Below are 13,202 nucleotides of genomic sequence, written 5' to 3'. Positions count from 1 at the left end.
TTGATGAATTGTAGACATTGTTTCCAGGCGATTTCGTGTTTATCACTGCTTAGGATTAATGTTTTATTTATTACCCTCTTTTCTTTCCTCTTATACAGTAGAATTCCCAACACCAAAGACAGAACTTGTGCAGAAGTTTCATGTGCTCTATATGGGGATGCAGTCAGTTTCTAAACCCACAGGTACCTGACAAGTAACTCATCTGTAAATTTACTACAGAACGGAAAGGAATAACACTCAGGTACATGGCATACTACATTATCTTACATGTCGTCTTACTTCCTAAGGTATGGATGTTGTCAATGAGGCCATTGATACTCTCATGACCCCTACAAGCAAAGAGGACTGGACACCAGTTATTATGAACGTTGCTGATGCTACTGTCACTGTCATCAAAGAGAAGGTAAGGGAACCAATCCAGCCCAGCGCCACTGTAGGTAATAATGGCCTCCTTTATTACATGACTGAACCTTGCGTTACAGCAATTGTTAGGATACTTTGTACATGTTGTACATGTTCCACCATCTAAAAACTTTAACATCTGCTACTCTGCGACCAGATTTGCTTGTGATATACCACCTCAAGAAAGGGGTTTGTGAGATCACTTCATATACTCACCATGGCTCGTACTAAACACTACTAGTGATGAGCGAATAGTGAAATATTTGAATATTCGATATTCGTACGAATATCTCTTGAATATTCAATCGAATATTCGATCCCATTAAAGTCTATAGGAACAAGTATTTGATTATTAAAAAACATCTATTCGACCACTTGGAGGTAAAAAACGGAAGCTGGGGAATTTGAACGCTTATCGAATATTTATGGAATATTCGGTGAACTATTCGATAATATTCGATAGATCGAGTACCCTACTATTCGATCGAATATCTATTCGATCGAACAGTATTTGCTCATCACTAAACACTACCTTACCTTCCTATAGCTTCTTGTGTAAACCTGGGCCAATGTTTCTGTAAGATTGAAATTGAAAAGCATATTCTTACATTTCACTCTTGCTCGTCACTGATTTCAAGGTCACTTTTTACTGGTTAACAATGCATGCGGAATGACATTCACATGGGACCAGCAAGATAATCAAATAAATAGCACTGCAGCCATCCAAGCACAACAAAATAGGCTCATTTTTATTATTGCCATTTTGTATCATTTTCAGAGCAGATGTCTGATTTATTAAAATTATTTAGTAATTAAATACATGCCAGCACGTCCCCTTGTACAAGCACAGAATAAAGCATGGATATTGCTAAAATCTCAAGAAATCTGGGCACCAAGCACTAGATACAACAACTCCCATAGAAACCAAATAAAATAGTATTTTCCCATATCAGTAGTTTCCTGATGGCAATGGAGCCAAGCAGCATTATAACATGGCCTGCTAGCTGCCTACCGCTCTTCCCACATACAGAGTCAGCCAGCCGCAAAGCCTCCTCTCACCTCATTCTTCATTCTCTCACACTGTCCAGGAGGAAACCATGTGTGCATGACCGATCACAGGTTCAAAAAAACCCATCAGGATTGATTTGTTGATGGACCTCATTCATTTCTGGTGGACTCAAAGTGAATCCACAGTACATCAGTCTTCATCAGTTTCACCATTATAAGGATAGATTTACACAAGCAGATATATTTGTATAAGCGGATGTCAATGGTACAATCTCTGTAAGTAAACTTGTAGTGATCATGCATAACATCATCGTCTAACTAATCATTCTAAATGTATGCCTTGGTCTCCTGTTTATTACTGCGCCTTCTTAGTCATCAATCATAAGATCCATGTTGATCTAAAATACCACAATGTCATAGTGATCAATGATTACTTATATCGCATACATTATTCACATGAGCATTTTCCCGCTAATCTATCAGCCATTTCACTGATACTCTGCTCCAGTAAATATGCCTTTAAAATGGCCAGACGCATTAGATAAATGTTGGCTGAACTTGCTGATTTTAGAGGGACCAGTTGACTAACAGATGTATACACCTTCTATATAATGTGTATGGGGACTAGAGATTTGCCGAATTTGCCGAAGTTCAGGTTCGTATGAACCTGAACTCTCGGCTTATGATTCCCGCTGTCTGCAGCCTCCGTGAACAGGGTGGATACAGCCTTACGGACCGCCTGGAAAACTAGGATACAGACATTGGCATAGGCTGTATTCCAGTTTTCCAGGCGGTCCTTAGGTTGTATCCACCCTCTCTACGGAGCGGGCAGACAGCGGGAATCAGTTCATACAAACCCGAACTTTGGCAAATTCGCTCATCTCTAATGGGGACCTATCAACATTCCCCCCAACAGCAGATGTTATTGGCAGAAAAATGCACATGGGGTCCGTACAGCAGAACACACAGCTCCTATGGTCCTGTACTGAAGATCTATAGCCACTCCACCGCTCCCATGAAATACCCTAAGGAAGAATGTCTCTTTAACATGGAATCTGGCAGAGCAAGCTACAATCCTATCATTCAAATTTTGCATAAATCTCACTGACAAAAAAAAACCTGAGGTGTAATAAAACCCTATACACATCTATAAGAGCCATATTTGAACTCTGTACATATCAAAGGTTTGCATGAAGCTTTGAAGTGTCCCTGTGGTAATAACTTTAAAAATCTAAATAATCAGGGGATGTGTTATAAAGCAAGTTTGCAATTTACATTCGTTATTATTTTTAGTTATCATGCTGTAAAACAAAGCTGTACTTACCAGAAATCCAGGTCCAGTCTCATGAAGGCAGATTTTTAGTCTTGTGCTGGTTAAAAAAAAGGGACCAAACGCAGGAATACACTGATAGAAATGGGCTCACAGAGAAGGCAGTCATTTGATTGATGGATGCATTGTCACTCTGTACTGCTGGGACTTCCTGTACTTGGTCTCTCATGTTTAACCAGCACAATACTAAGGGCCCTATTACACCAACAGATTATCTGACAGAATTTTTTTTTGTGCCAAAGCCAGGAGTGGACTATAAACATGGAATAGGTAATAAAGAAAAGACTGAGATTTCTCCTGTTATCAAATCCATTCCTGGCTTTGGCAAAAACAAATCTGTCAGACAGTCTTTTGGTGCAATAGGGCCCTAAAAATTTGCTTTCAGGAGAATGGATCTGGATCAAAGTAAGCATGTATAGCTTTGTTCCAAGCTGGATAACTAGAGATGAGCAAATGTACAGTATTAACGAAGCAAAGCCCTCTGTTATCTCGGCAGTTGGAGTAGTTTCCCAGGACTGGATCCAGCTTTTCCAGGCACCTGGAGCAGCACATAGTTTAATGGCAGCCAGCTGATAAGCCGACTGCTGAGCTAACGAAGTGCTTCGCTAATACTGTAAATTGGTTCATCTCTAATGATAACTGAAAGCAATCATTAATGTACATTGCAAACATGCCTTATTTCACATGCCCTGCTGATTTATATTTTCAAAGTTGTAATGACAAGTAGACTTTAATAAGGTTTTCCATGGAAAACATGTTGAGGGCCTAGCCACAGCATAGGGCATTAATAACTGATCAGTGGGGTCCCAGGTATCCCCTGACAATCAGCTGTTCTGCATAGCTGTAGTGACATAATGTATGGCACTGGAAGCCTTGGCTCCATACATTGTGTAGTACATTGACGTGAATGTGCGCTGTAGTAACCCAGTGCCACCACTACACAATGTACAGAGCCATGACGCTGTACAATGTGTTTGCTTCTGGCACCATGGTTGTGTAAAACAGCTGATAGGCAGGGGTGGTCGGCTGTTGTTGATGGGCTATCCTGTGGACAGGCCATCAATGTGTTTTCCCAGGTAAATGTTATTCCTGCGGCTCTAGCACAGATGCTCTGCTGGTCCATGCTTGTTTATTCTCCTTTAGTAGAGAGGTACCATACATCCACATGACATCTGCTGCCACTCACTGGCACAATGGTCACTTGTCATACATACTGTACCACCTTCAGTGTTGAGGCTGTTGATTGGTTGCAGTGGTCACATGGGTGTTTGGCCTGTCATTGCTGTAAGATAATAAAGGCTGCATTGAAGCTGAAGGAGCAGCAGCCCAGGTGAGTATTGTTGGTTACTAGTTTAATTCCTTCTACTTTTAGACAATTCCTTTAAGCACTTTTTGCACACTTTTTATTTGGCCTAAATAACAAAAATTCATAGACATCAGCAAAAATAGCTGTCAGGCTCATAGTATTTCAGCACCGCACAAGATTAATCATGTGGCAAAAGCAGATGGTGAACAATAGGGCAAGTATATGCGTAGAAGAAATATAAAATGCTATTTACTTGCTTTATGTCATAGGCTTTATCTTAACAAATGACTCTGACTTACAAGGGATAGTTCTTGCTGAAGTCCTGCGATGTGCACACAAGCTGAAATCCTATGTCACCATGTATAATTCAGTAGCTACCTCATTTCTGTAGCCCCATTATTACTCCGACATAATGCACTATTGTCTTATTTATTCGCCGGCATCACTGGCACGTTGTTATATTGTTTTGTTAGTTCCATGTATCAGCATCCCTTATTACCCAGTTTATGCATCAGCTCACACCAGTCTGTATCCTTAAATAGATTGCTTGGTTCACCTAGCCACTGTACATAGACAGCAAAATGGAAAGCCCCTGAGGCTAGTACACTCTACATCCCGGATACAGGGAGTACAAGAATAGCAATAAATTGGAAATGTTGCTTTCTTAAAATGTGAATCTATCCTTGTTCACTAAAGTAAAAAGCTATTGTTTGTAGCACCCAACGTGATTGCAGTACAGTATATAGATAGATTATATGGGCTGCTTCGGCCGGATGGAAAGTTCTGTGATTAGGCTATTCACTGCTGCTGTAATGGTAAACCTCAGAGTAGATGTCAGTGAATAGACGGCTTCAGTATATGAAACACTTTATTTAGGCATGTAATATTTGAAAAATTAAGAAAAATTTTATGGGCCACCTACCAGCTTTACCCCATTTGATTACAAGTAGATAATGGGGTTTTTTGTGTTTTGGAAATATTTAGTCAGTGGTCCCAAGCAGTCGTTGATCAGCAGAATGATGGGGCTACAGTGCAGCCGCCCATGCCCTTGACTGTTTGTACAGGTACCGTGCTATACATATAGATGTGGCATTGCATGGTACTGTTGTTCAGTTCAGTCATACAGAATTCAGTCCTAGTGAGTGGCATGGCCCCTCTGATTCTTCATTCTGGGGGCTCCAGATTTGCTATTCAAATACTGATGACTTATTCTGAGTATAAGCTATCAATAAAGTCCCAAGAAACCTTTAATTGGTGTAAGTAGGATTACCTTCAGCTGGGGTAAAGTTAAACTTTGCTTTATGGGTACTACTGATTGATTCAAGGGGAGTCAGTCAACTATGATCCATGTTCCAAACTGCTGACACTGTTAGATAGCTGTTAGGACAAGGAGACACATGGTACCTGTCATATATCCAGCTGTGCTTCCGAAAGGTAGAAAAATGTTTTCAGTCTCTGATACAAGTCAAAGAGGCTTTTCCAAGCTCCTGAAAAGCTACAAGCTGTAATGTCTCCTCCCCCTTTCCCTGCTTGATTGACACCTGGAAGCTGAATCCCAAGCAGGGTCAGGTGGGAGGAGGGAGGAGTAAGGAGGTGTTACAGCTTGCTGCACTTTAAAAGCCTATTATGATTCTCCTTACTATATAATAAAAGCATTTTTCTACATTCTGGAGACACAGATGGATATATGAAAGACATCATGTGTCTCCTTGACCCAATAGCTATCTAACAGTGTCAGCAGTTTGGAATGTGAATTACAGCTGACAGATACCCTTTAACTATTTATTGATGCAGTTAGTGGTATCATGAAGTAATGTGCACTGTGTAAGGTGCGTTAACACATATATTGTAATCTGTTCCTTCCCGGCAGGATGAAGAGGTCTTGGTAGAATGTCGGGTGCGTTTCCTATCATTCATGGGTGTGGGCAAAGATATCCATACATTTGCTTTTATTATGGACACAGGCAATCAGCATTTTGAGACTCATATCTTCTGGTGCGAGCCCAACGCAGGAAGTGTTTCTGAAGCTGTCCAAGCTGCATGCATGGTAAGGAGGTTTTCCATGAAATGTCTTTTTATGAAATTCCTAAACATATTGTAATTTTGCAGTATACACACTACAGTCCCATTGATTTTAATGGCATGCCTGTTGACACAATTCAGAGATATGGAAATCTCATTATCATGGTGAAGAGCCATGGGCCCTGGTAGAGTACTGCAGTCTCTTCCTCTGTTACTGTACATTCTGCTCACTGACTCCCCACCAATGACATCATCAGACATATCTTACAGACTTTAGGCTTATGACACTGTTGTCATAAATTGTCAGGTATGTTTTTATACTATTAGGGCAAACAGATTGTTTGTCTTTCTTTACTAACATTGGGACCCCTGTGTTTTTCTCCAGTTGCGGTATCAGAAGTGCCTGGTTGCCAGGCCTCCTTCCCAGAAGCCACAGCCACCGCCACCTCCTGCAGACTCTGTCACAAGGAGAGTCACGACCAGTGTAAAACGTGGCGTTTTATCCCTGATTGACACTTTGAAACAGAAACGCCCGGTGGCCGACATGCCATAGCTACAAGACAACAGAAAAGATAAAGAACACTTGAATCCTTTGTGTCTACTGAAGTAAAAGTAGCTCTATAACGGAGTATACTGCGGCTCAGCCTTCCATTAAGCTGCTGCTTTTCTCTTCAGAGAATTTCCCTTAATCTGATGTTTGACAAGCATGTTCTCGTTCTGACACCATGGCGTACTACAAAAGAAGCATGAATATAAATATATATCTACTCATACCTTTTATTTTTCTCTCTCCTATAAGTGGTTCCTATTACATGCATTGGATGGTCTGTTTCCGACTGTAAATATGAGAAACATTTCATGACAAGGTGACATTTTCAGCACTCTATAACAAATGCCATGGAGTCCATTGTTGTTAAGGATTACTAAGCATCCCATAGCTCACTGACTCATCCCATCATTGAGGAAAGCCACCACCATGTTCATAGCTGAGATTTGCTCTCACATCTGATCCAAGTGTCAGTGGAGCAGATTTCTGGGGTCTCTATTACCTGCGCTGCCAGCACTTAATCATTACTTGCACAAAGACATCAAGTGGAGAACTAAAGGAGTTTAGTGGACGGGCTTCCCTGGGGTGGTGGGATTATTACATACAAGGAATGGACTAGTCAGCTTTTTAGTACATCTCATTGCACACCGCCTCCTGCTTGACTTCATTATACAGATTATCTCCAATAGCATTAGCAGACTGTTTCCTATGATCCCAATCTTCATCCTGTGGTTATTAGAGAAATGATCTTCATCTTACACTCCGTACCAGTGCTACAGGATCAAGGCACATACCCTCTCAGCATAGCACAGTGTTAATATAGAATAGCAACTACTGACACCAGTTCTGTAGGGCTGACTGAACCCAGCAACATAGTCTATTACAACTTGTTGTCTTGTATAATCTTCATGTTTCTCTCTCTCTATATTTGTATCTTCCTTGGCAATATACTGATATCCATATCTCGGCATAAGCCATGCGAGCTGCTAAACCATTTTCCATCTGTATACAAATGTAAAGCAGGTAACTTTTCAGGATAAGCAGTTGGGTAAATCCATGAGGAGTATCACTATTTATGGCCATTATATAACTTGTATATGACTTTTTCCCACCAGTTATTCCCTCTGGAGGCTGTAACTCCAAATTATAGTAGTCTCTGAGTCAGTGGGTGGAGGCTGGCTGCTATAATGTCTCCCATGCTCTGAAAGGGAAATCTGCTCTCCAGTATTTCTGTAGCATATCCTCAGAAGTAGCAGTAGCATGGAAGACATTATAGGAAGGATTTACCAGGTGTAAACCACAAATAAATCCAGCACTGGAGCGAGATATAAAATTACTAAAAGCTGCAACCCTGTATCTGTCTCTGCAGACACTCCCTCTCTCCATAGACTTCTATAAGCAGCTGTAACCTGATATCTTAGTGAGCTGAGGATGGATTTGGAAAGAGGAGTTATCTCAATCTTTCCTTTATGACTTGCTCCCCGTTCATAGTCTGTTCCTGGCTTTGGCTTCAAAAATCTGTCAGATAAATCTCTCTGTGTAAACACACCATTAGAGGGAATACAGAGTATAGAATTAAGGGGGGAAGGAGCCTGATAAGTGGAGAGGACAGTATTTTTTTCTGATATGATATATTACAAAATCTTACAGTCAATTGTCCGATTGATTTATGCAAAGATTTTATAAAAGTGTAGTGCCTATTTAAAATCTCCTACAAATGAACTTGCCAAGGAAAGAGCAGCCTGTGGACAATGGTTGTGTGCAGAGTTGTTGTCCATCTTTGAACATTATATTCTTTTTTAATCTATTCTATGCCGACTTATATATCTTCAGTGATCAGAGCTTACTTATTCTAATACAGAGATACAAGTCATCTACCTAGGCATAGTTACCATATACCATTCAGGCATTAGGCGCTTAGTGCATACTGTTCTATATAGCGCTCTACTGCATGTATGTGGTAAGCCCAAACTACTGGGGACTGCAGGAAGCTAGTGTATGCTGTAATTCTATGCAGGGCATTTGAAGCCCACAGAAAAATATGGCTAAATGTTAGACCAAAAATAATATTGGGGGACATTTACTATCAAGTCTAAATTGTGCAATTTTTCTACAGAGTATTTGTCTGTTTTTTACCCAGCCAAATAGGACTAATCTAACAAACTATTCATAAATTTGTGAATAGAATATTCTCAGAATATTCACCTGGTACTGACCAGATGTAAGCCTGCACCAGTTTTTGCAACTTTTTTTTTTTTTCAAATGACAAATTTGGGGCAAATCCCGGATTATGTGAATTTTTGGAAGAACACTCAAACAAGCAGATTAAAAAAAAGTTGCATCTAAAAAATATTTGCCCGTCGAATACTGTTTCATAAATAGAACTTAACCCAAAAAATGGTTGAAAAATCCAATTATTCACCTAAACATAGGCGCAAAGCCCTTGATAAATGTCCTCCATTGTGTTAAAGGAAGAAGATCTGCTTTAAGACAAATCTGCTGTCTAAAACACCCTGCTGTGATTCATGTACTAGATTCATCAGTAGATTCAGCACCACATTAAGCATTATCCTCTAAATCAGGGATAAGAAACCTTCGGCCCGCCAGCTGTTGCAAAACTATAATTCCCATCATACCTACATAGCCAAAGCTAAAGATGTGGCTGTCCTGACATTATGGGAATTGTAGTTTTGAAGTAGCTGGATGGCGGAAGGTTCCCTATCCCTGCTCTAAATTAACCTGCGGGTAGTAAGCAGCAATGTTCTCGCACCCTCTATAGACTATTTACTGTTACTTAGTGATGTCCTTGAACAGTCGATCGGTCTTACACATAATTTGGCTTTTTTTTTTTCCAAGGAAGGAAAAACTTGTGTAATTATGTGCATAAATGTAATTGTAGCAGCTCATCCCCGCCATGAGGAAATTGCAGCTGCACTCACTAATTGAATTAGTAATTTCATTTATTTGGGAGAATAATTATTTAGACGGTTTATCTTTTTTTTTCTCCTTATTTGCCGTCTGAGAAGTTACCAGTTTTTCTTAGCAGGTTTGTAGATGACAGATTGTCTAACCTTCCTCAGCCTGGCGTCTCGTCAATACCATGCATGATAGTTAACATTAGTTATAGTTGTCCCTCCATTCAGGCTAGTGTGGACTACACATATCTGCTTTTGCCAGTGGTAATACTTAAAGGGGTTATCCAGCATTAGAAAAACATGGCCACTTTCTTCCAGAGACCCTTGTCTCCAGTTTAGGTGTGGTTTGCAGTTAAGTTTCATTCACTTCAATGTAACTGAGTTGCAAAACCTGCACCCAAACTGGAGACAAGAGTGGGGCTGTCTTTGAAAAATTGCCATGTTTTTCTAATGCTGGATAATCCCTTTAAAGGGGTTGTCCATGGTGAATAAAGGTATTACACTTCCTCTCAGGCTCACCTCCTGCAAACACAGCCTATCAGTCCCTGTAACATTAGAGACATCATGCAGGTATAGCTTCACCCACAGGAAGCTGGGTCACAGTATTGTACCTGCCCTGGCAACATGCACCATCTCATTCAGCGGAAACTGAGCTTTGTTGGCACAGGGCAGGAAGCGAGACGCCAGGAGGCAGGAAAAGGTAATACAGCTCCTCAGACAACCCCTTTTAAAGGATTGTCTGGTTTAGAAACCAAATCCTATAAGGTTGTTCTGTGAAATAAAAGGGGGCATTCTCTTTAAAATCCTCATCTCTTAGCCATAGCAATGCATCTACAAAGCATGTCTCCAAAAGGTGTCATGGAAAGCCCATAGATTACAATGTGAATTGTGTTATGCTTCATTTTCCCTATGGTGGCACTGTTAGGAAAAGTCACACCTGCTTCAAAGTTCTCCCCCAGAATACACTGACCACTGCAGGTTCCGGCCTTGAGCACCTTGTTACCACCTTATCAATAATATGGCCTATCTAATAAAAAAGAAATGTCCACAATGGATAACCCCTTCAATTCTAGCTTCATGGATGCCATCAGTATATGCATACATAGTCCTTGAAATCCTAAGTTTCTGATATTTGTAATAGGCAAAGCATTACATTCAGTTTGTTGCGTTTCAAGGACAAAATGTGAAAAACCACAGCACTTAGATTGGTTAGTACTTTAGCATTTTCTAACAATAAAAGTCATCCACGGCTCGTCCTTATAAAACCATATAATTCAATAATGTTTACGTGTTCCTTCACTGTCTGCAAATTGTATAGACACTGACTTACTTTACTTCAGTAGGGTTAGTAATTTTAATATTGTAAGAATTCTTTGTATACATAAAGTATTACAGGTGGGGGGCATTAGGGGTTTTAATATCTGAATATTCCTTTAAAAACTTGTCTATATCTAATACAACCAGGGTTTTCTGGCAAATTTTATTTAAGACCTATCTTCAGGTTCAGCATTTACACAGCAAAACAGTTCCAGAAGCAGACTGCTCCATACACTGTGTAGTGGTCATGCCGGTTACTGCAGCTCAGTTTCCATTGAAGTGAATAGAAACTAAGGGGCAGTAATCCAGCACAGCCACTATACAATGTACAGCACTGTCTGCTTCTGGCACTGTTTTACTGTGTATGTGGGTGCCGCTGCATGTCAGGAGTCCTTACTAAGAGATTCAGTATTAGATCCTGACCATTTCGACATGTTTAAAGAATCCTTATTTCTATATCACCAGCAGGTAGTATAGCAATTATTGATGTAACTGTATTCCTGAAAGGCAGAGGACTAGCAGTTCCCGTTTGGTTTTCCTTGTTGCTTCAATTGTTTCAATGGTTGTAACTTTACTGTAAAGGAAATAGTCACATGACAGGGCACAAACACTATTCAAGAATCACAATTTACCATAGGAGTTTTTATGGTCAAAGTTTTGCATTAATTGGAGTAGTTCTGGAAAATGTTGCAAGAATTTCTGTGGAAGACTGCAAGTACTAGGCCTTGTTCACTTTGTGCAGTTTTAGATGTTTTTTCTGCAGCAGTAGAATGCTACATGTGAACAATGTACCTTGAACCATGGTATATTTAAAATCTGTTCTATAGTCATGTCAGAAGTGCAAGGAAATCTCATTGATGTGTAGTTTTTTTTATTTTTTTTGTGAAAATGTGTACACAGACTTCAATATATACTCAAATATTGCATGTCAGCGTGTATTAAATTACATCTCCAATACAAAAAAAGTGCACATGCATAAAAGGCTGCATTGGTATAAACTCAAATAATAGAACTAAACAGGTTGTTATTTACTGTCATTTTGACAATAAATCTCAATGGGGAATTTATCAATAGGGAATTTATAGGTTTTGTTGAAAAAGGGTGGCAAATTTTTGAGCAATAACTTTTTCTGTGTTTTGCACAAAAACTGAGAGCCTTGTATAAAAAAGCGACCCACCAGTTTTCTGGTGAAAACATTGTTAGATTTCTCTTCTATTTTTTTTTTTTCAATTTATACAGGTACAGCCTTGTGTGTGTGTGTGCGTGTGTGTGCACTTTTTATTTATTGCTATTATGTAAAAAAAAAACAGCTCCAGTCTGCTAAACAGTGTGCCATATACACCAAAGGGCTTCAGGGTGAGTGTACCTTAAGTCTCAGAAAGCATTTGATATGTCATAGTGACATGTCAGATTGTATAGATAGGTGGGGTCTGTGTGCTGAGACGCCCACTGATCAATGAAACAAAAGGATAAAATCGCTAAGTTGGGTACAATGCCCCTCAGGCTGTGTTCGGCCGTGCTTAGCTGATCCTCAAAGAGATTTGGTTTGCAGTGCACAAGCTAATAGAAAGTATATAGGTCCATATACCAATGTGGGAGAACCAAGCAGAGCCGAACTGAAGGGGCACAGCTGACTTACTTTACACTAGAACAACAGGGCATCTTTGGTGGGATGACATGAAGATCGCAATTTCCTACTGCAACAATGCATCTAACAATTGTCAATGTGACCCGAAATCCAAATTTGCTGTATCTGTGATCTTTGCCAGTGCAGACCTCAATGCAAATCACATGCCAACTGCTTGTGATATATGTGTAAAATGACAATTTCTTTTTTGTAATATTCACATAAAAACTATTGCAGGCAAATCACACTAATATTGTGGTTGCACAATCCATTTAGCTGTTTTAGATAATATTCATTTATGGCCCCTAGCACATAACTGCTTTTTCCATATAAAAAATGTGTAATGCATCAGTGTCAGAAAGCTTAGGGCAAAACCCTTCAATTTCTGATGTGGATTTTCACTGTCACTGTATACAGAAAATACACAACTGCAGAATTTTACCTTTTTGTTTTTTTTTTCTCTCTTTGGTAGAAGCGATCCCACTTAAAAATGTCAATATAAATGTTAAAAAAAACAACTCCTATCTAGAGCTTACTGCAATTAAAAAAACTAATTCTAAAGAAAAAACACCTGCCTATATATATCGTACTAATGTAAAAAGAAAAATTGCATCTATTCCCTGTTTGTTTATTTTTTTTTTTTTTTAACATAAAAGTGCTAAAAAACTCTACAGTAATCCCCAGTGTGAATCCAAGCTCACAGTGAAAAAGCTACAACCTCATAAATA

The 13,202-nt window shown here is 39.6% G+C and overlaps 1 protein-coding gene across 7 annotated transcripts in view; it reads left to right on the top strand.

Annotated features, from left to right (window-relative positions):
- APBB2 (amyloid beta precursor protein binding family B member 2) overlaps positions 1-11,141 on the top strand; it is a 237,417-nt gene extending 226,276 nt beyond the window's left edge. For 5 of the 7 annotated variants that reach the window (XM_069977564.1, XM_069977559.1, XM_069977562.1 and 2 more), the window contains 4 exons: positions 99-182; positions 288-403; positions 5,917-6,093; positions 6,454-11,141. In XM_069977564.1, the coding sequence (XP_069833665.1) occupies positions 99-182; positions 288-403; positions 5,917-6,093; positions 6,454-6,621 (545 nt within the window). In that variant the 3' untranslated portion in view covers positions 6,622-11,141. The remainder of the gene's footprint in view (positions 1-98; positions 183-287; positions 404-5,916; positions 6,094-6,453) is intronic. The other 2 variants (XM_069977565.1, XM_069977563.1) reach the window with 1 other exon arrangement.
- Positions 11,142-13,202: the final 2,061 nt, after the last annotated feature.

The sequence above is a fragment of the Dendropsophus ebraccatus genome, chromosome 7 (genome assembly GCF_027789765.1).
Source record: "Dendropsophus ebraccatus isolate aDenEbr1 chromosome 7, aDenEbr1.pat, whole genome shotgun sequence".
Lineage (NCBI taxonomy): Eukaryota > Metazoa > Chordata > Amphibia > Anura > Hylidae > Dendropsophus > Dendropsophus ebraccatus.
This window is presented reverse-complemented; position numbering and strand designations above follow the sequence as displayed.